General features: G+C 45.2%; 1 protein-coding gene across 2 annotated transcripts in view; it reads left to right on the forward strand.

Annotated features, from left to right (window-relative positions):
- The window catches only part of LOC129831471 (zinc finger protein ZFPM2-like), a 121,456-nt gene extending 98,585 nt beyond the window's left edge, over positions 1-22,871 (forward strand). For both annotated transcript variants that reach the window (XM_055894878.1, XM_055894879.1), the window contains one exon: positions 17,274-22,871. In XM_055894878.1, the coding sequence (XP_055750853.1) occupies positions 17,274-18,946 (1,673 nt within the window). In that variant the 3' untranslated portion in view covers positions 18,947-22,871. The remainder of the gene's footprint in view (positions 1-17,273) is intronic.
- Positions 22,872-23,873: the final 1,002 nt, after the last annotated feature.

A 23,873-nucleotide genomic window follows, 5' to 3' on the forward strand; every position in this document is an offset into this window, starting at 1 on the left:
GCCAGGATCCGTCCCTCAGTCCGGAGCTGCCGTCCCTCAGTCCGGAGCTGCCCCTTATCCTGGTGCTGCCGCTTATCCTGGTGCTGCCCCTTAGTCCGGTGCTGCCCCTTAGTCCGGTGCTGCCCCTTAGTCCGGTGCTGCCCCTTAGTCCGGTGCTGCCCCTTAGTCCGGTGCTGCCCCTTAGTCCGGTGCTGCCCCTTAGTCCGGTGCTGCCCCTTAGTCCGGTGCTGCCCCTTAATCCAGTGGGGTTAATGTGGAGGGTGGCCATTTGGAGGAAGCTACGAAAGCGGGTAGTCACTATGGTGGGGTGGGGACCACGACCAGTGCCAGAGCCGCCACCGTGGACAGACGCCCACCCAGACCCTCCCCTAGACTTTATGCTGGTGCGCCCGGAGTTCGCACCTTAAGGGGGGTTTATGTCACACCCTGGCCTTAGTTATCTTTGTTTTCATTATTATTTTAGTTAGGTCAGGGTGTGACATGGGGAAGTTTGTGTGTGTTTGTATTGTCTAGGGTGTTGTATGGTTTAGGGGGTTAAATAGAGTAGATGGGTTAGTGTTCAGTGTAGGTGTCTAGGAAAGTCTATGGTTGCCTGAATTGGTTCTCAATCAGACAGCTGGTTATTGTTGTCTCTGATTGGGAGCCATATTTAAGGCAGCCATAGGCTTTAGCTGTTTGTGGGTAATTGTCTATGTGTAGTGTTTGTGTCAGCACTATTTGTCTGTATAGCTTCACGGTCGTCAGTTTGTTATTTTGTTAGTTTGTGTATAGTTGTTAGTTTCTTGTTGTTTCTCTCTTCTGAAATAAAAGAAGATGTATTTTGCACACGCTGCGCCTTGGTCCAATCTCTCACAGGAAGACGATCGTGACAGTTCCACAATAAATCGTTGTTTTGTTCGATAATGTCCATTACTTATGTCCAATTAGCTAATTTTACTAGCATGTGTAGTGCACGTGTCCAAACGCTCGCGCAGATGCAGGCAAACGTCGGACGAAAACTTCAAAAAGTTATTTTCCAGGTCGAATAAACTGGTCAAAGTAAGTAGAGAATCAATCTTCAGGATGTTGTTATCATTTATATCAATAAGGTTCCAACCGGAGTTCCAACCTTTTCAGACTCTATAAGTAATGGAACGCAAGACGATATAATGAGGAAAGCGCGCGACCAAGAACTGGCAATCTGCCAGACCACTGACTCATTCCCCTCCCATCCGGTCCCACAACACAGCATAAGCTTCATTCCACGTTCTACTGACTGTTGACATCTAGTGGAAGGCATATGAAGTGCAAACAGATCCATATATTACAGGGAATTGAACAGGCGATGACTTTAACAATGACCACTCTCAGATTTTTCACTTCCTGTTTGGATTTTTTCTCAGGTTTTTGCCTGCCATATGAGTTCTGTTATACTCACAGACATCATTCAAACAGTTTTAGAAACTTCAGAGTGTTTTCTATCCAATAGTAATAATAATATGCATATATTAGCATGTGGGACAGAGTAGGAGGCAGTTCCCTATGGGCACGAAATTCATCCAAAAGTGAAAATGCTGCCCCCTATACCAAAGAAGTTAACATTAGAAGCCTACTCCCTAAATTTGCTTTATTCACTGCTTTAGCACATTCTGCCAACCCGGATGTCTTAGCCGTGTCTGAATCCTGGCTTAGGAAGACCACCAAAAACCACCAAACTTCCATCCCTAACTATAACATTTTCCGCCAAGATAGAACTGCCAAAGGGGGCGGTGTTGCAATCTACTGCAGAGATAGCCTGCAGAGTTCTGTCTTACTATCCAGGTCTGTACCAAAACAATTCAAGCTTCTACTTCTAAAAATTCACCTTTCCAGAAACAAGTCTCTCACCGTTGCCGCTTGCTATAGACCACCCTCTGCCCCCAGCTGTGCCCTGGACACCATATATGTGAATTGATTGTCCCCCATCTATCTTCTGAGCTCGTGCTGCTAGGTGACCTAAACTGGGACATGCTTAAATACCGTTGAAGTAGTATGGCTACAGGTTCATCTGCCTCTGTCAGAGCTTCTAGGAGTGTTGGGTGGAATGGAGTCAAACGCAGAGAGCACAGTTAAGGTACGTGGATTTATTTTCCAATACACGGGAAATCCTGCCCTAACACATACGGGCACATCAGAAAAGTCCAAATAACACCAGACTAAACTGTTCCGAGGAAACTAATACAAATCCACTACAAGAATCCTACACCAACGTAACAGTAAGTAAGCCCGCACAACAGCCAGCGGGCTACCTAACCTTAAATATCCTACCCAACCAACCTAAACTAAAACAGGTGCACCCAATCAGCCCAAATTAACAGAAACCAAAACGAAAGAAACGATGGCAGCTAGTAGGCCGGTGACGACGACCGCCGAGCCCCGCCCGAACAGGAAGAGGCACCATCCTCGGCGGGATTCGTGACAGTACCCCCCCCCTGACGCGCGGCTCCCGCAGCGCGCCGACCCCGGCCTCGAGGACGACCCGGAGGGCGAGGCGCAGGACAATCCGGGTGGCGACGGTGGAAATCAGCCAAGAGGGAAGGATCTAAAATATCCTTCCCAGGTACCCAGCACCTCTCCTCCGGACCGTACCCCTCCCAGTCAACGAGGTACTGCAGGCCCCTCACCCGGCGTCTCGAGTCCAGAATAGCTCGTACAGCGTACGCCGGGGACCCCTCGATATCCAGAGGGGGCGGAGGGACCTCCGGCACCTCACCTTCCTGAAGGGGACCAGCTACCACCGGCCTGAGGAGAGACACATGAAACGAGGGGTTAATACGATAATAAGAGGGGAGTTGTAATCTATAACACACCTCGTTTATCCTCCTCAGGACTTTAAATGGCCCTACACACTGCGGCCCCAGCTTCCGGCAGGGCAGGCGGAGGGGCAGGTTTCGGGTCGAGAGCCAGACCCTGTCCCCTGGTGCGAACACAGGGGCCTCACTGCGGTGGCGGTCAGCGCTCCTCTTCTGACGCTCACTGGCCTGCCTGAGAGAGGCCTGGACTGCCCGCCAGGTCTCTCTAGAGCGCTGGACCCACTCCTCCACCGCAGGAGCTTCGGTCTGGCTCTGATGCCATGGAGCCAGGACCGGCTGGTACCCCAATACGCACTCGAATGGCGACATGTTAGTTGAGGAGTGGCGGAGTGAATTCTGGGCCAACTCCGCCCACGGAACATACCTTGCCCATTCTCCAGGCCGGTCCTGGCAATACGACCTCAGAAACCTACCCACTTCCTGGTTCACCCGTTCTACCTGCCCATTACTTTCAGGGTGATACCCAGAGGTAAGGCTGACCGAGACCCCCAGACGCTCCATAAACGCCCTCCATACCCGGGACGTGAACTGGGGACCTCGATCAGATACGATGTCCTCTGGCACCCCGTAATGCCGGAAGACATGAGTAAAAAGAGCCTCCGCAGTCTGTAGGGCCGTAGGGAGACCAGGCAATGGAAGGAGACGACAGGACTTAGAAAACCGATCCACAACGACCAAAACGGTAGTGTTCCCCTGAGAAGGAGGAAGATCAGTCAGGAAATCTACCGATAAATGAGACCATGGCCGTTGTGGAACCGGGAGGGGTTGTAACTTCCCTCTCGGTAGGTGCCTAGGAGCCTTACTCTGTGCGCATACCGAGCAGGAAGAGACATAGAGTCTCACGTCCTTAGCCAAGGTGGGCCACCAGTATTTCCTCCTAAGATCCCGCACTGTTCTCTCAATCCCCGGATGACCCGAAGAAGGTAGTGTATGAGCCCACCGAATCAAACGATCACGAACACCAAGCGGTACGTACTTACGGCCAGTAGGACACTGGGATGGCACAGGTTCTACCCTTAACGCCCGCTCGATGTCCGCGTCCACCTCCCATACCACCGGGGCCACCAGACACGAGGCTGGAAGGATGGGAGTCGGATCGATGGACCGGTCATCCGTGTCATACAGACGTGACAGCGCGTCAGCCTTGGTGTTAAGGGAACCTGGTCGGTAAGAGATCTTAAATCTAAAACGAGTAAAAAACATGGCCCACCTAGCCTGACGCGGACTCAGTCTCTTCGCCTCTCGGATATACTCCAGATTTCGGTGGTCAGTCCAGATGAGAAAAGGGTATTTGGCCCCCTCAAGCCAGTGTCTCCACACTTTCAGGGCTTTTACCATAGCTAGTAACTCCCGATCCCCCACATCATAGTTCCGCTCCGCCGGCTCCAGCTTCTTAGAAAAAAAAGCACAGGGACGGAGCTTCGGTGGCGCGCCCGAGCGCTGGGATAGCACGGCTCCAACACCAGCCTCGGACGCATCCACCTCCACTATGAACGCTAACGAAGGGTCCGGATGCGCCAACACGGGAGCTTCAGTAAACCTTGCCTTCAACTGGCTGAAGGCTCCATCTGCTTCAGCCGACCACCGTAAACGCACCGGCCCCCCCTTTAGCAGTGAGGTAATTGGTGCCGCCACTTGACCAAAACCCCGGATAAACCTCCGGTAGTAATTGGCAAACCCTAAAAACCGCTGCACCTCCTTTACCGTGGTTGGAGTCGGCCAATTACGCACGGCGTTTACGCGGTCACACTCCATCCTCACCCCCGAGGTGGAAATGCGATAACCCAGGAAGGAAACGGCTGGTTTGGAGAACACACATTTCTCAGCCTTGACGTATAAGTCATGCTCCAGCAGTCGCCCAAGCACCCTGCGCACCAAGGAGACATGAGCAGCGCGTGTGGCCGAATAGATCAAGATGTCATCAATATATACTACCACACCCAGCCCCTGCAAGTCTCTGAGAATCTCATCTACAAAGGATTGGAAAACGGCTGGAGCATTCTTTAACCCATACGGCATGACGAGGTACTCATAGTGGCCTGATGTGGTACTAAACGCTGTTTTCCACTCGTCTCCTCCCCGAATACGCACCAGATTATACGCGCTCCTGAGATCCAGTTTTGTGAAAAAACGCGCTCCGTGGAATGATTCCATCGCCGTAGCGATAAGAGGTAGTGGATAACTAAATCCCACTGTGATTGAGTTTAGACCTCGATAATCAATGCACGGACGCAGTCCTCCCTCCTTTTTTCTCACAAAAAAGAAACTCGAGGAAGCGGGTGACATGGAGGGCCGAATGAACCCCTGTCCCAGAGCTTCCGTGACATATGTCTCCATAGCCAACGTCTCCTCCTGTGACAAAGGGTACACGTGACTCCTGGGAAGTGCAGCGTTCTCCTGAAGGTTTATCACGCAATCCCACCGTCGATGAGGGGGTAATTTAGTCGCTTCCTTCTTACTAAAAGCGATAGCCAAATCGGCATATTCTGGGGGAATGCGCACAGTGGAAACCTGGTCTGAACTCTCCACCGATGTGGCACCGATGGAAACTCCCACACACCTACCTGAACACTCGTCTGACCACCCCTGAAGAGCTCCCTGTCGCCAGGAAATGAGGGGATTGTGAATGGCTAGCCAGGGAATCCCCAATACCACTGGAAAACCAGGTGAATCAATAAGGTAAAAACTGATCTGCTCCCTATGATTCCCCTGGGTTACCATGTCCAGCGGAATCGTGGCCTCCCTGACCAGTCCTGACCCTAACGGTCGGCTATCTAGGGAGTGCACAGGGAAAGGAGGGTCTATCTGCACCAACGGAATACCCAACCTACGGGCGAGTCCGCGATCCATAAAACTCCCAGCTGCGCCTGAGTCGACTAGCGCCTTATGCTGAAGAGAGGGGAAAAACGCAGGGAAAAAAATAACCAAAAACATATGACCTACAGGGAGCTCTGGGTGAGTCTTGTGCCTACTCACCTGAGGTGGCCGAGGAGTATTCCGCCTGCCATCCCGACTCCCAGATGGACTCCTCCAGCACCGGTCCGAAGTGTGTCCTCTCCGGCCACAGTAGGTGCAGGAAGAGCCACCTCCTCCGGTCCCCCTAGATGCAGCTCCTCCCAACTCCATTGGAGTTGGAGCGGGAGAGCTGGGAGGTGGAATGGACAGGACCCCCTCTGAACGCCCGCGGGCAGCTAGCAGGTTATCCAGTCGAATCGACATGTCGATCAGTTCATCTAGAGATAGTGTGGTGTCCCGACAAGCTAGCTCCCGACGGACGTCCTCCCGAAGGCTACAACGGTAATGATCTATTAAGGCCCTGTCATTCCACCCCGCTCCAGCAGCCAAAGTCCGGAACTCTAAAGCGAACTCCTGGGCGCTCCTCGTCTCCTGTCTCAGGTGGAACAGACGCTCACCCGCCGCTCGGCCCTCTGGTGGGTGGTCGAACACAGCCCGAAACCGACGGGTGAACTCTGCATAATGGTCCCGAGCAGAGTCTGGGCTGTTCCATACCGCGTTGGCCTAGTCCAGGGCTCTCCCCGATAAACAGGAGACAAGGAGGCTTACCCTCTCTTCCTCCGAGGGAGTCGGACGCACGGTAGCCAGGTATAGCTCAAGCTGGAGCAAAAACCCCTGGCAACCAGCCGCTGCTCCATCGTACTCCTTCGGTGGGGTGAGACGCAAAGAGCTGGTCCCAGCCGATGACCCTGTGGGAGTGGGTTGTGTCGTCTGCAGGGGAGCTGTAGGGGGCGTCGGGAGACCACTCCTCTCCCATCGTTCCATCCTCTCCATCATCATGTCCATCGCTGATCCGATACGCTGAAGTACAGCTGTATGATGCTGGACACGCTCCTCCATAGTTGGGAGAGGGGTGGTCGTGGCTCCTGCTGACTCCATAGGTGGTGCGGGCTTCTGTCAGAGCTTCTAGGAGTGTTGGGTGGAATGGAGTCAAACGCAGAGAGCACAGTTAAGGTACGTGGATTTATTTTCCAATACACGGGAAATCCTGCCCTAACACATACGGGCACATCAGAAAAGTCCAAATAACACCAGACTAAACTGTTCCGAGGAAACTAATACAAATCCACTACAAGAATCCTACACCAACGTAACAGTAAGTAAGCCCGCACAACAGCCAGCGGGCTACCTAACCTTAAATATCCTACCCAACCAACCTAAACTAAAACAGGTGCACCCAATCAGCCCAAATTAACAGAAACCAAAACGAAAGAAACGATGGCAGCTAGTAGGCCGGTGACGACGACCGCCGAGCCCCGCCCGAACAGGAAGAGGCACCATCCTCGGCGGGATTCGTGACAGCCTCACCTAAAGCCCATTCTTGTGGGAAGCTGCTATAGACTACCAAGTGCTTACAGTCAGTATCTGGATAATATGTGTGAAATGCTTGATACTGTATGTGATATAAACAGAGAAGTATATTTAAAATGTTAATATTGACTGGCTTTCATCAAGCTGCCCATACAAGAAAAAACTGTAACCAGTGCCTGCAACCTGGTTCAGGTTATCAGTCAACCTACCAGGGTAGTTACAAACAGCACAGGAATGAAATCATCAACATGTATTGATCACATCTTTACTAATGCTGCAGAAATGTGTTTTAATGCAGTATCCAAAACCATAGGATGTAGTGATCACAATATAGTAGCAATATCTAGGAAAACCAAAGTTCCAAAGGCTGGGCCTAATATTGTGTAATGATTCATATGTTGATGATGTAAAGAACATTTTCTGGTCTGTGTTGTGTAATGAGGAGCAACCAGACGCTGCACTTGACACATTTATGAAATTTCTTATTCCAGTTACTAATAAGCATGTACCCATAAAGAAAATGGCTGTAAAAATTGTTAAATCCCCGTGTATTGATGAGGAATTGAAAAATTGTATGGTTGTTAGGGATGAGGTAAAAGGTAAGGCAAATAAGTCTGTCAGCACAACTGATTGGCAAACGTACTGGAAGTCAGAAATCATGCGACTAAATAAAAAGAACAATGAACTATACTATGTAACAAAAATAAATTATATAAAGATTGATAGTAAAAAGCTTTGGAGCACCTTAAATGAAATATTATGGGAAAAAAAGGCAAACTTGGTTCCATCATTCACTGAATCAGATGGCTCATTCATCACAAAACCCACTGATATTGCCACCTACTTAAATAATTTTTAATTGGCAAGATTAGGAAATTTAGGCATGACATGCCAGCAACAGGTAGATCTGACCAAATTATGAAAGACAAGAATTGTACTTTTGAATTCCAAAATTATTGTTCAACAATGACAAACCACTGGGGTCTGACAACCTGGATGGAAAATTACCGAGGATAATAGTGGAAGAAATTGCCACTCCTATTTGCAATATCTTCAATTTAAGCCAACTAGAAAGTTTGTGCCCTCAGGCCTGGAGGGAAGCAAAATGTATTCTGCGACCTAAGAATAGTAAAGCCCCCTTTACTGGCTCAAATGGCAGGCCAATCAGCCTGTTACCAACCTTTAGTAAACTTCTGGAAAAAATAGTGTTTCACCAGATACAATGCTATTTTACAGTAAACAAATTTACAAGACTTTCAGCACACTAATAAGGAAGGCCATTCAACAAGCACAGCGCATACACGAATGACTGATGTCATGACGTTGGCCTGGGGGTAGGTTTATGACAGTCATAAATACCTCTCCCCCATTTTTCCTCTCTCTACCCTACTGATGTGACATTTGAAAATCCCTTGGTTAACATAGAGATTCTGGGAACATCAGAAGGTGGAAGGAAATGAACCATATTTTGGTAATCCGACCAGTTGAACATATGGGTTGGTACTTAATGAATATGATGTCAGTTTGGTTGTCATCTGAGACATTCTAATCAATGATAAGATGACAAAATCTAGTGGAAAGTCTACACATTAGAGTTATCAGATTCACATGAATTGTTGGGCAATTTAAATGTTTGAATATTAAATTATTGGTGAAGAGATGAAATGTAGCTTCCAAATGAGAGATTTGGGTTTTCATACGGTTAGGGCTCTGCTCAATCAGTGGCCCGCCCCTGTGAAGGGACATGGGTTATAAAACTATGAAGACACACCCTTCTCCTTCCACTATATAAAGCCTTGACGAAAATGTAACCTCCTGTTCCAAGTATGCGAGGCCTGCAGCCTCTGCGTTAAAAGGGCAAATAACTTGCTGTTCCGGGTACATTAGGATGACGATTCGATGTCAGAATTGTTCAGCTAATAACTACAGAACGACGCCAACCTCAGCGTGAGCTTTGGTTGCGAATGGTATGAACTTTGAACTCTTATTCACTAAAGAAGTGATACCTCCTAGCCGTTGACATAGCAACAGCAGCTGCAAACGTGGACTAGGAAAAAACAGACAGAGTATCCCGTCTACCACACAACAACATTACTACAACGTATCCAATTTACCAGCAGAGACATTCTTCAAAGGACAAAGGACTCTGTTGGGCAACACGGCCTTCCATCTACCACTAAACTACCGAAGCGCAGCTCAGAGTAAATATTTATTGCATTTTCCTTTTCCAAATGGGCAGGTAATTTAGAATGCACAAGATTCTGTATTTACGATAGAGTAGCTGCCTACGGCCCGATAGAGACATCGCTTCTCCCTTTGTTCTTCAGTCTTCCCGCTCTTTCAACTCAAACCCAACCCATTTTCCTTTGTGTAACCAGCTGTCATATCTGCTCTGTCCGCTAGGGACATTTTCATTTATGACATAATTTGTAATCAAGGTATGATTCATTCTGTGTATATGTAATTCTGTGTGATTAGTTAGGCATTTAGTAAATAAATAATTAAACCCAATTTTGTATTGCTGATTCAACTTGTTAGCCAGGGTTCGTGAAGATAACCAAGAATTTACAATTTTCAGATGAGACTGAAATAAGGTGACGATTAATATTGACTGCTATTGATGTAAAATATTACTAGGTCTTTATTATAGTTTATTCGGAAGATAACAGCTCTATAAATATTATTTTGTGGTGCCCCGATTTTCTAGTTAATTACATTTACATGAGTAGCTCAATCAAGTAATATTAATTACGGAGAAAGGATTTTATAAAATAGCATGTCATATCACTTAATCCGGCATAGCCAAAGACACGAGACTGATGATTGGCTGAGAGGAATTGATGATAAAAAAAGATTATGGGGGATGTTTTGTTAGACTTCAGTGCAGCTTTTGACATTATCGATCATAGTCTGCTGCTGGAAAAACATAACATGTGTTATGGCTTTACACCCCCTGCTAGATTGTGGATAAAGGGTTACCTGTCTAACTTAAACACAGAGGGTGTTCTTTAATGGAATCCTCATCAACATCATCCAAGTAGAATCAGCAATTCCCCATGGCAGCTGTCTAGGCCTCTTACTTTTTTCAATCTTTACTAACGACATGTCACTGGCTTTGAGTAAAGCCAGTGTGTCTTTGTATGCGGATGACTCAACACTATACACGTCAGCTACTACAGTGAATAAAATGACTGTGACACTTAACAAAGAGCTGCAGTTAGTTTCAGAATAGGTGGAATAAGTCCAAAACTAAAAGCATTGTATTTTGGATAAATCATTCACTTAACGTGCTCAATTTCCACATTATTCATTATAAGATTTAGTTGATGGATCGGTTTAAAACTTCTTATGGCTGCAGGGGCGTATTGAAAAACTGGAAAATGTGCCCATTTTCAAACGGCCTCTTAATCAATTTTTGCTCTTACAATATGCATATTATTACTACTATTGGATAGAAAACAGTCTCTAGTTTCTAAAAACGTTTGAATTATTTCTCTAAGTGGAACAGAACTATTTTTACAGCCCATTTCCTATCCGGAAGTGAGATTTCCAACATCGATGTCTCTCTTCAAGACCTTGTCTATAAAAGGGCATGTCACTTAGGACTGTAGAAACACGTCATACGCCTTCCCCTGGGTGTCATGCGGAAGTGAGAGCAGAAAGGACTTGAATATCTCGTCCAGGGACTGAACACAACCTCTTGGAGTGAGACTTGCGCACTTTATTTTTTTTTTCTGGGCGCGAAGTAGGACCTGTACTCGGCTCCTGGAAAACGCTCTTTAAAGGTGAATATGATCTCCGGCTTCGATTTTATTTGATACATGTCACAATATCATCCTAAAGTATGTTTTTTCAATATAGTTTAATTATATTATTGAAATTTATTCTGGACTTTAGACGTGATGCGACGCAAGAATTTTGTCAAGATGGAGAGGTTAGCGTCGCACTGCCAGTGTGCTTGCTAATTCAAGAGGGAAATCATTCGTTCTGGATCTAAATAAAGACGTTTCTGAACAAAGGACCCCTTGGAGAACATTCTGATGGAAGATCAACAAAGATAAGGACCCAATTTGGGATGCTTTTTCATATATCTGTCGAACTGTGCTATGCTACCGTTCGACTAGAATCAATGCTGCTGTGTGCTAGCTAATGTAGTAAGCTAATATAACGATATATTGTGTTTTCGCTGTAAAACACTTCAAAAATCGGAAATATTGGCTCTGTTCACAAGATCTTTGTCTTTCATTAGCTATCCACCATATATTTTTCTGAAATGTTTTATGATGTGTAATTAGTAGTTGACGTTGGTGTCTGTATTTTCTCTGGCTACTCCCGTGCGATTTCTGACTGTAGCTATATGGTAGCAGTAATGTAAAACTGATTTATAGCTAAAATATGCAATTTTTTTTAACAAAACATAGATTTATTGTGTAACATGTTATAGGACTGTCATCTGAGGTAGTTTTTTCTAGGTTATTTAGGTTGGTTCTAGGTTAGTTAGGTTGGCTTGTGCATGCTACTTGCATCCTACTTGTGCTGTGAAAAATGTCTGTCCTCTTTTTTATTTGGTGGTGAGCTAACATAAATATATGTGGTGTTTTCTCTGTAAAACATTTAAAAAATCGGACATGTTGGCTGGATTGACAAGATGTTTATCTTTCAAATGCTGTATTGGACTTGTTAATGTGTGAAAGTTAAATATTTAAAAAAAATTGATTTTGAATTTCGCGCCCTGCACTTGAGCTGGATGTTGTCATAAATGTACAGATGTCGGGACAGCCCGCCTAACAGGTTAAGGTGACTAAACTGATTGGAGTAACCCTGGATTGTAAACAGTCATGGTCAAAACATATTGATACAACAGTAGCAAAGAACAGTAACAGTAGCTATGTATTATTGTAAATAACAGCTGGTGCACGATATCTATGGAAGTCTCGAGCTATTGCTCACCTGAGGTAGAGTTTCTCATGATAAGCTGTTGACCACACTATCTACCAAGAGAGTTTTCATCTGTATTTTTCATAGCTCTTTACATGCTGGCACTAAGACAGCATTGAATGAGCTGTATTTCACCATAAGCAAACAAGAAAACACTCACCCACAGGTAGCACTCCTAGTTGCCGGGAACTTTAATGCAGGGAAACGTATGGGCTATGTGCCACAAACAAAGTTAACTTCCCACACAGAAAGGAGGGAAAAGGGCTACCTAAGTATGGTTCCCAATCAGAGACAATGATAGACTGCTGTTCCTGATTGAGAACCATACCCGGCCAAAACAAAGAAATACAAAAACATAGAAAATAGAACATAGAATGCCCACCCAAATCACACCCTGACCAAACCCAAAATAGAGACATAAAAAGCTCTCTAAGGTCAGGGCGTGACCCTGGCAGTGTGGTGCCAGGAAAACAACCTCTCCCTCAGTGTGAGCAAGACAAAGGAGCTGATCGTGGACTATAGGAAAAGGAGGGCTGAAAAGGTCCCCATTTAAAATCAACGGTACTGAAGTGGAGCCGGTCAAGAGTTTCAAGTTCCTTGGTGTCCAAATCACCAAAAAACTATCATGGTCCAAACACACCAAGACAGTCACTAAGAGGGCATGACAACACCTTTTCCCCCTCAGGAGACTGAAAAGACTTGGCATGGGTCCCCAGATCCTCAAAAAGTTCAACAGCTGCATCATCGAGAGCATCCTGACCAGTTGCACCACCAACTGGTATGGCAACCGCTCGCCATCTGACCGCATAGCGCCAACAGAGGGCTGCCTCGCTTCTAGTCCTTAGGAAACCTTGCAGTATTTAGTATTTTAATGTATTATTTCTTACATTGTTAGCCCAGAAAATATAAAGTGTTATTACATACAGCCGGGAAGAACTATTGGATATCAGAGCGATGTCAACTTACCAGCACTACAACCAGGAATACAACTTTCCCGAAGCGGATCCTTTGTCCAAACCACCCAGGGCATTTGAACTGACTCCAGAAGCTGACACAAAACAATGCCACCGGAGAAGAGGCAGACGGAGCAGCCTTCTGGTCAGACTTCGATGGTGCGCGCACCACCCACCGCTTCCAAGTATATTACTCGCTAATGTCCAGTCTCTAGATAACAAGGTAGATGAAATTAGGGCAAGGGTTGCTTTCCAGAGAGACATCAGGGATTGTAACATACTCTCTTTCACGGAAACATGGCTCTCGGAGTCGATACAGCCAACATACAGGAACTCAAGTCCCTTTGATCACCTGACCTAGAATTCCTCCCAAATTTTAGAACAAGGCTACCTAAATTGTATCAGCATATTGACTGTTGCACTCGTGCTGATAAAACACTGGACCACTGCTAGTCTTAACTTCCGCGATGCATACAAAGCCCTCCCCCACCCTCCTTTTGCCAAATCTGATGTTGACCCCATTTTGCTCCTCCCTTCCTATTGTCAGGAACTCAAACAGGATGTACCCGTGCTATGGACTATTCAACGCTGGTCTGACCAATCGGAACCCACTCTTCAAGATTGTTTTGATCACGCAGAATGTGACATGTTCCGGGTAGCCTCAGAAAATAATGTCGATGTATACGTTGATTGGGTGAGTGAGTTTATAAGGAAGTGCATGGAGATGTTTTACCTACTCTGACTTTTTAAACCTACCCTACCCAGAAGCCATGGATAGATGGTGACATTCGCGCAAAACTGAATGCGCGACTCACCACATTTAACCATCAAAAGGTGACTGGAAATATGGCCAATACAAACAGTGTAGTTATTCCCTATGCAACGCAATCAAACAAGTGAAATGTCAATATAGAGACAAAGTGGGGTCGCAATTCAACGACTCAGACATGAGACGCATGTGGCAGGGTCTACAGACAATCACGGACTACAAGAGGAAAACCAGCCACGTCACGGACACCGACGTCTTGCTTCCAGACAAACTAAACACCTTTTCCCGCTTTGAGGATAATACAGTGCCACCAACTGCTACCAAGGACTGTGAGCTCTCCTTATCCGTGGCCGATGTGAGTAAGACATTTAAACGCGTTAACCCTCGCAAGGCTGCCGGCCTAGACGGCATCCCTAGCCGCGTCCTCAGAGCATACGCATACCAGCTGGCTGGTGTGTTTACGAACACATTCAATCTCTCCCTATCCCAGTCTGCTGTCCCCACATGCTTCAAGATGGCCAACATTGTTCCAGTACCCAAGAAGGCAAAAGTAACTGAACTAAATGACTACCACCCCGTAGCATTCACTTCTGTCATCATGAAGTGCTTTGAGAGACTAGTCAAGGATTGTATCACCTCCACCTCACCTGTCACCCTAGACCCACTTAAATTTGCTTACCGCCCCAATAGGTCCACAGATGATGCAATCGCCATCACACTGCCCTATCCCATCTGGACAAGAGGAATACCTATGTAAGAATGCTGTTCATTGACTATAGCTAAGCATTCAACCCCATAGTACCCTCCAAGCTCATCATTAAGCTTGAGGCCCTGAGTCTCAACCCTGCCCTGTGCAATTGGGTCCTGGTCTTCCTGATGGGCCGCACACAGGTAGTGTAGGTAGGAAACAACACCTCAGGGGCCTCCCAGGTGGCGAAGTGGTCTAAGGCACTGCATCCCAGTGCTAGCTGTGCCACCAGAGATTCTGGGTTCGAGCCCAGGCTCTGTCGCAGCCGGCCGTGACCGGGAGGTGCATGGGGCGATGCACAATTGGCCCAGCGTCGTCCGGGTTAGGGAGGGTTTGGCCGGCAGGTAAATCCTTGTCTCATCGCGCACTAGCGACTCCTGTTGCGGGCCGGGCGTAGTGCACACAGACCAGGTCGCCAGGTGTACGGTGTTTCCTCCGACACATTGGTGCGGCTGGCTTCTGGGTTGGATGTGGGTTGTGTCAAGAAGCAGTGCGGCTAGGTTGGGTTGTGTATCGGAGGACACATGGCTCTCGACCTTTGCCTCTTCCGAGTACGTGCGGGAGTTGCAGCGATGAGACAAGACTGTAACTACTACCAATTGGATACCACGAAATTGGGGAGAAAAAAGGGTAAAAAAAAAGGCCTCCAATTCGCTGATCCTCAACACTGGGACCCCACAAGGGTGCGTTCTCAGCCCCCTCCCTGTTCACCCATGACTGTGTGGCCATGCACACCTCTCAAGTTTGCAGATGACACAACAGTAGTGGGCTTGATTACCAACAACAACAAGACAACCTACATGAGTAGGTGAGGGCAGTTGGAGTTGGGTGTCAGGAATGTCAACACAACAAAGGAGATGATCGTGGACTTCCGGAAACAGCAGAGCACCCCCTTATCCACATCGACGGGACAGCAGTGGAGGAGGTAGAACGTTTTAAGTTCCTCGCACTAGCGACTCCTGTGGCGGGCCGGGCGTAGTGCACGCAGACCAGTGTTCCAGCAAGTTCCTCATCCTCGTCACGGACAAACTGAAATGGTCCACCCACACAGACAGTGTGGTAAAGAAGGCGCCTCTTCAACCTCCGGAGGCTGAAGAAATTTGTCTTGTCACCCGAAACCCTGACAAACCTTTACAGATGCACAATTGAGAGCATCCTGTCAGGCTGTATCACCGCCTGGTATGGCAACTGCACCGCCCACAACCGCAAGGCTCTCCAGAGGGTAGTGCGGTCTGCACACCGGGGGAAAACTACTTGCCCTCCAGGAAACCTACAGCACCCGATGTCACAGGAGGGCCAAAAAGATCATCAAGGACAACAACCACCCGAGCCACTACTTGTTCACCCCACTACCATCCAGAAGGGGAGGTCAGTACAGGTGCATCAAAGCAGGGACCGAGAGACTGAAAAACAGCTTCTATCTCAAGGCCATCCGATTGTTAAACTGCCATCGCTAACACAGAGAGGCTGCTGCCTACATACAGACTTGAAATCATTGGCCACTTTAATAAATGGATCACTAGTCACTTTAATAATGCCACTTTAATAATGTTGACATATCTTGCATCACTCATCTCATATTTATATACTGTATTTTGTACCATCTATTGCATCTTTCTTATGCCATTATGTCATTGCTCATCCATATTTTTATATGTATATATTCTTATTCCATTCCTTTACTTAGATTTGTGTGTACTCGGTAGTTGTTGTGGAATTGTTACATGTTAGATATTGCTGCACTGTCAGTTTTACCCTAATACAGTAGCCTGAAACCCATGGTTTAGAGGCCACATCAGGCCTTCAAATAAGGTTGGAAAATTCCAGTAACATTCCCAGATTTCCAAGAAATCCTGGTTGAAGGATTTCCTGTTTATTTCCTCTCGTTCCAGTAATCTACCACCTGTGATTACTGGAAAACCTGGGAAAGTTACCAGAATTTCAGTAACGGGTGCTAAAAATAAATGTATCTTATTTATCTGTCACGTATACTCCCTCTCCGGCCTCTAGGTCATCAGGCTGCTGATTATCCCGCACACCTGTCACCATCATCTTGCACACCTGCAATGACACTTACTTGAACTCCTTAACCTCCTTGATTATCTTCCCTATATCTGTCACTCCCCTTGGTTCTTTCCTCAGGTGTTATTGACTCTGTTTCATGTCGGTGCGTTGTTTGTGTTTCGTGTTTATTGTTTTGTTTATTTATTAAAACACATCACTCCCTGTACTTGATTCCCAACTCTGTGTGTAGCTTAAGATTAACCAATGTACATGCAAAAACACAGATATTAAAAACAATTGTAAAAATATCTACCTGCAGTAGAGCATGATGGGAAATATGATAATGATTATGGTACAAATGTGCCTTTTTAGGGTGCCAACCAAGTGACAAAACCGTTAGTCACCTTTTAGGTGGCAGAAATGTATCATTGGACCTTATGGTGGGCACTGAGGGTACAAAGTATAGAAATATACCTTCACACTGTACCCCTTCTTGTGAGAGTGAGGTTATTGTACCTTTTATATTTCAAATATTGGGTACCGAAATGTACCCTTATACTCTTTATCCACACATGTACCCTAAAAAGTACTGAACAGTCATCTTTTTGTATCCCGGGGAACATTATTGTACCCTAACCTTACCCTTCTAACTAATAGTGTGAATATATTAACAATCTAAAATGCCTTTATAATCTCATTCCTAGGTGCTAAAGTGGAGGCGGCGGTGTCCACTGGAGACGGCACAATGAAATGCACAGAGTTTGACCACACAGCGGACTCTCTCCCCAGCCTCCAGAAGCACATTCTCTCCCACTTGTCTCAGACAGGCTACCGGTGCTCCCACTGCCACTTCAGCTTCACCTCCCCTAGGGAACTGGACAAGCACCACGAGATCCACAGACACAGTTTCTCTTACAGTGTCAAATTGGAGCCCTCTAGCCCTCGCCAGGCATCCTCGTCCATCCAGAACAACATGGTCCCCGCTGCTTTCCCCATGGGGCTGTTCTTATCCCATTTCCCCTACTCACAGGACTTACGAGCTGCCCCCCAGGCCTCGGAGATCCTGGCTAAGATGTCTGAGTTGGTCCACCATAGACTGAGGCATGTAGGTACTAACCACTACCCCGCTCATGTCATGTACAGCACCCTTGTCCCCAAAGGGGCCATGTGTTTCGAATGCAACATCACTTTCGGGAACTTGGACAACTACTTAATTCATAAAAAGCACTACTGTAATAGTGGTTGGCAACATGTGGCTAAGCCACATGATTACACCAGTGTCCTGGACAAAGTGACTGACACAGGGAGCCCTAAAAGTGGGGGATTGGGTGGGTTGGGCAGCCTGAACATGAGTCAGGGTCATCTATCTGACCCCAACAGTCATCTCACTTCCCCGTGCCTGAACCTGTCAGGACTAGACCTGTTCACCATTGGGGAGGGGAAGGCACAGGTACAGGCTGAGCTCCCAGGTACTGTGAAGAACCCTTCCATCCCCACCAGAACAGATGACAACCCCTCCATACAGGCAGACGTGACAAGTCCCAAAGCATCTCAAACGCCTAAGACAGAAATCTTAGACCCTAACAAGACAACGTGCGAGCCCTGTAAGATCACCTTCAGTCGTACAGAGACCTATATGGTTCACAAGCAGTATTACTGCGCCACGCGACATGACCCACTCATGAAACGAGCGCAAAGCAACAAACTGCCTGCCACCCAGAGAACGGTGCGTTCACGGAAACGGAAGAAGAACTTCAAAATGAACATTCCCAACCACGAACAACAGAGGTCTTCCATGAATCACCATCCACATTACTTTGGGATAGCATCCACTGGAGGACCAGGCATGTGCCAAGACCCAAGGGAGCTATTCGGTAAACAGCTTCACCCCATATACAACATGTTCCTTGGCATGGTTCCTAAGCATCCAGAGGCTAATCTCCCTTTCACTAAATCAGCTCTGATATCTAAGTGCAACGCCATAGCACAAGATGAACTGGATAACGCTATTGATCTCAGTAAAACGTGTTCATCATCAAGCCCTGGTAAATTCTATACCACCCATAAAAGACTCATGGACTATCACGAGTGCACAGTGTGCAAGATCAGCTTCAACAAAGTGGAAGACTACCTTGCACACAAACGGAGCTCTTGCCCAGTCACTGCTCCAGATCGCAAAACATCTGCGGTCGTAAAAAGAGGAGGGTTTAACAACCCAGTAGATGACAATGATACAAACTTGGGTAAAAGTGTTACCAATGGAGCCCGCGAGGTGTTCTTGCAAATAGGTAGCACCAATGGGGATCAGCTTGCTGTCATCAAAGAGGAAAGCACGGATGAGTTTCTGTCCCAAGAATTTAGCCCTCTTTTATTTTAAAAAATGAGACTTGACGAACATATTTCAATCTTTTATAGAATCAAGCCTGCCGACTACACCACAGGTACAGTGGTGATGCAGAGAGAGCTCAGCGAGCTGAGACAACGCCCCAATGAAGGGAGTGAGGTGGAAAAAGATCAGCCTATGCCTGATGGCTACCAGGAAACACAAGGTGTTTTGCCTCAAAATGGCCCCCAGGAGCCTGAGGACATGGTCATAGACACAGAGAACACACTCCAAGACAACAAGCTTGTGAACTCCCATCTCCCAGACAGCCACGTATCATCCTTGTCAGATTCAGAGAGTCCTGTCAGTGTCAACTCCAAGAAGAGCACTTCCTCATCCTTATCCTCCCCAGCACAATCTAAGACAGAGGATGTACCACCTTCCTGTGTGAAAAGAGGCCTTAACGGCTCCATCCAGGCAACAAAGTGTAGTGTCAAATACTGCCTCCCCTGCGACATCCAGTTCAACAACCTGTCCAACTTCATAACACACAAGAAGTTCTACTGCTCGTCACACACCGCCGAGCACGTCAAATGACTGTGGTTCAGTGGCCAGTCTCTCTCCTCTTAAACCTGCCACACACAGGTTAAATACAGCACTGCTGGTGAACAATCAAGAGTACCATCTCCCTTCAGTTTGATAGCAAAATGCAATGTTTGTTGGACAAAAAAGTTGTCATATTTTCTGCCATCTTTGTGATGTATTTATTGTATTAAGATTTTAATATATATTTAATTGAAAAACAATGTTAATTCTAAAACCTTGTGTCATACGCACAGAGAATTGTTGACTTTTGAATGCATTTGTATTGATTATGAAGAGATGTTCAACAAAAACTCTTTGGTTGAAAAGACTCACAAGCACTAGTCTATCCATACAGATTATTATTGAGTTTTAGGTCGTTTACCATCATGAAGTGATACAAATAATACTGTTTTTGGAATGAGCACATGTTTGTTGATGTTAAATTTCACTGTAGAACTTTGTCATGTACTTAATGTGTAAATTGTATATTCATTTAAATGTTTGGTTTACAAAACTTTTTTTTTTAAAGTGTACCTCTGTTGATTTTTTTCTCCTTTTTTTATCTCTATTGCAGTATTATGAGAGTGAATTAATATATTTATTTTGTCTGATTTGATGAATTGTTGATAAAATGTTTGAGTGTTTTCAATGAAGGTTGTGATCATTCCAATGTAAAAAAAATACATTGTTAATGTGTTGCTATGCATGCCTGTGTTCAGAATGAAATTCCTCAAAATGTTTGATATTTTTACATTGTGTTGTGGAAATTAAAATTAAAATCTCAGGCCCAGCTTTCTTTATGATACCTATCTACAGATGTCTATCTTCGTTCACATTGAAACAAAGAAGCAACAAGAGGCAAGATATTAGAAACAAATAACTTTGCCTAGTGGAGATGGAGGAAACTGAAACTAAAACATTATGCTTAAAGAACTATGCTTCCTCTTACAAAATATTGTTTGGTGAATCATGGCTGACTCCGTCATTTGTAAAAAGTTTCAGTAAATTATTTTGGTAGCATTTCTATGATTTAAAAAAATATATATACACTACTGTTCAAAAGTTTGGGGTCACTTAGAAATTTGAAAAAAAAGCTAATATTTTGTCCATTAAAATAACATCAAATTGATCAGAAATACAGTGTAGACATTGTTGTTGTAAATGAGTTTTGTAGCTGGAAACGTCAGATTTAACATGGAATATCTACATAGGCGTACAGAGGCCCATTATCAGCAACCATCACTCCTGTGTTCCAATGACACATTGTGTTAGCTAAGTTTATCAATTTAAAAGGCTGATTGATCATTAGAAAACCCTTTTGCAATTATGTTAGCACAGCTAAAAACTGTTGTCCTGATTAAAGAAGCAATAAAACTAGCCTTCTTTAGACTAGGTGAGTGTCTGGAGCATCAGCATTTATGGGTTCGATTACAGGCTCAAAATGGCCAGAAACAAAGAACTTTCCTCTGAAACTCGTCAGTCTATTTTTGTTCTGAGAAATGAAGGCTATTCCATGCGAGAAATTGCCAAGAAACTGAAAATCTCGTACAACGCTGTGTAATACTCACTTCACAGATTAGCGCAAACTGGCCCTAACCAAAATAGAAAGAGTAGCAAGAGGACAAGTACATTAGAGTGACTAGTTTGAGAAACAGACGCCTCACAAGTCCTCAACAGACAGCTTCATTAAATAGTACTCGCAAAACACCAGTCTCAACGTCAACAGTGAAGACGCGACTCCGGGATGCTGGCCTTCTAGTCAGAGTTGCAAAGAAAATGCCATATCTCAGAATGGCCAATAAAAAGAAAAGATTAAGATGGGAAAAAGAACAGACACTGGACAGAGACACATTTAAAAGGCTCTGAAGGCTCATTGTGCAGCGATATGCCATCCCATCTGGTTTGTGCTTTGTGGGACTATTATTTGTTTTTCAACAGGACAATGACCCAATGGAGAGCTGAATTAGATGACCTGGCCTCCACAATCATCAACCCAATTGAGATGGTTTGGGATGAGTTGGACCGCAGAGTGAAGGAAAAGCAGCCAACAAGGGCTCAGCATATGTGGAAACTCCTATTGGAAAAACTCCTGTTGGAAAAGCATTCCAGGTGTAGCTGGTTGAGAGAATGCCAAGATTGTGGAGCAGGTTGAGAGCTTCAAGATCCTTGGTGTCCACATCACCAACAAACTAGATTAGCAACTGATCGGATTACTCTACCAGTTCGTGGTGAGTAATCGCTGTTCTGATGTCCAGAAGTTATTTTCGGTCATAAGAGCTGGTAGCAGCAACATTATGTACAAAATAAGTTTCAAAGTAATTTACAAACAAAGGGAAAAAATGAACAAAATAACACAGTTGGTTAGGAGCACGTAAAACGTCAGCCATCCTCACCGGCGCCATTCAGGTGTTAAACAGTTGTTCCATCCCCACGCCCAACTCAAGAGAAGGCTTCAAAATTGCTAAATTGAGCAAGAAAGGGGAGATTTGCTTAACCAATGTCAAGTCCTAGTTGATGGAGCTCATATACACCCCTTTCCCCTGAAACACACACAAGCTGTGACCATTTTCCCAAGGGTCTCTGAGCATTAAGACCTTTTCATTATTTTGTGCCACCAGGGGCACAATAATTTCTCTGATTCTGATTATCCGAGTGTGACCCCCTCCCCAAGAGTTCCTGCAGCTAGTGTTGCCAGCTTTACCACTACCTGGGTAGGGGTCTACACTGGGATTCCCACAGGCTAGGTACAACACTATACACGTCAGCTATTACAGCGACTGAAATAAATGCAACGCTTAACAAAGAGTTGCAGTTAGTTTCAGAGTGGGTGGCAAAGAATAAGTTAGCCCTAAATATTTCTAAGACTAAAAGCATTGTATTTTGGACAAAACATTCACTAAACACTAAATCTCAACTAAATCTTGTAAAAAATAATGTGGAAATTGAGCAAGTTGAGATGACTAAACTGCTTAGAGTAACCCTAGATTGTAAATCGGAGTAACCCTAGATTGGCCTCTAGGCGTCACTGAACTGTCTCATTACACACACCTGATTACAATTCCCCTGATTAGTAATTGCATGTAGTATGTGCTCCCTGTTCACCATTGTGTTGTCAGTTATTGTTCCCATGTCAGTTGGTCTTGTGAGTACCTGTGCTTTGTTGTTTCGGCTTTCGTGTTTTGTGGTCTTGTTATTACGGGTCATGTCCCGTGTATTGTTGTGCACTTGTTATTACGGGTCTCGTCCCGTGTATTTATTAGAGGTTTAACCTCGCTCTTTTGTTTCGGTTATATCCCTGTGTTTTTGTATACGTGTTTGTTTTGGACTTTGTACCCCGTGCCTTTCATGGCATGTTGTATTTTTGGGTGGAGTATTAAAAAAAACCTATTACGTATTCCTGCGCCTGTCTCCAATCCTTTTATACAACGTGACAAATACAAGGTCGTCAAGGTTTTCATTAGCAGCTTTGAGAAATTCCTTGTATATTATGCTCACCCACCCGGAGGCTTTGGCTTTGCTGGACCAACCCTGCCAGGCAGGCTCAGACTCTTGAGGGGGCGTTGTTGCTTTAGTGGGTCTGACCGCGTTTATCTTTCTGTCTTGGCTGCGTATAGGCTACTTGCGGTTGGCCTATAAAACAGATTACTTTTAGGTGGGTCTCTAGGGTATAGGGTTGGGGACTGTTCCATCATGATAGGCCAATAAATAAATGGACTATATTTGTAATTATTTTAAAATGTATATCCCATAACAGCAAAAAAATTTAAACTCTGTCACAACTGCTGCTGGCAGACACAGATGGGCTCTGGAATTTGCAAGCACTTATTTTTCACTCAACTCACCACACTTTTCCGAACACAAAACCACACATACACACCCGCACATACCCACATACTGTGCGTTCTATGTCCTCTGTTTGCTGTGTTTTCTCTACCATGTTGATTCCTACCTAATATTGGGCTTTTGAGAACATTTGTGTTCGAGTTCCTTCCATCTATTTGAAGATGTATAATTCCAATAATTGTATTTTCTTCTTCTAATGCTGTCTTATCTATTTATAAATAACAGTTGAATACAAATTATTTTACAAGATAACTATCTTGAATGGTATAGTGTATTTGTAGGTTATATCTTTATCAATTGTTGCATGTTTTTTTATTACAATGCCAATAGTATTGGGTGTTTCATTATTTGACTATGCGAACTTTGTAGTATTTGTGTTTTTTAGAATAACCATATAGTAGTCTCGGAACAGTTGGTTATCAATGTATAGTTTAGCGACTACAAGAGTTACACATTTCCCTTTTAGTTTATTCACTTTGAAGAGTGGGTACAGAACTTTGCCCCATTTGCAATTTACTTCGGGGACTGATAATTAATGCCTATTTTCGTGTCG

The sequence above is a fragment of the Salvelinus fontinalis genome, chromosome 32 (genome assembly GCF_029448725.1).
Source record: "Salvelinus fontinalis isolate EN_2023a chromosome 32, ASM2944872v1, whole genome shotgun sequence".
Taxonomy (NCBI): domain Eukaryota; kingdom Metazoa; phylum Chordata; class Actinopteri; order Salmoniformes; family Salmonidae; genus Salvelinus; species Salvelinus fontinalis.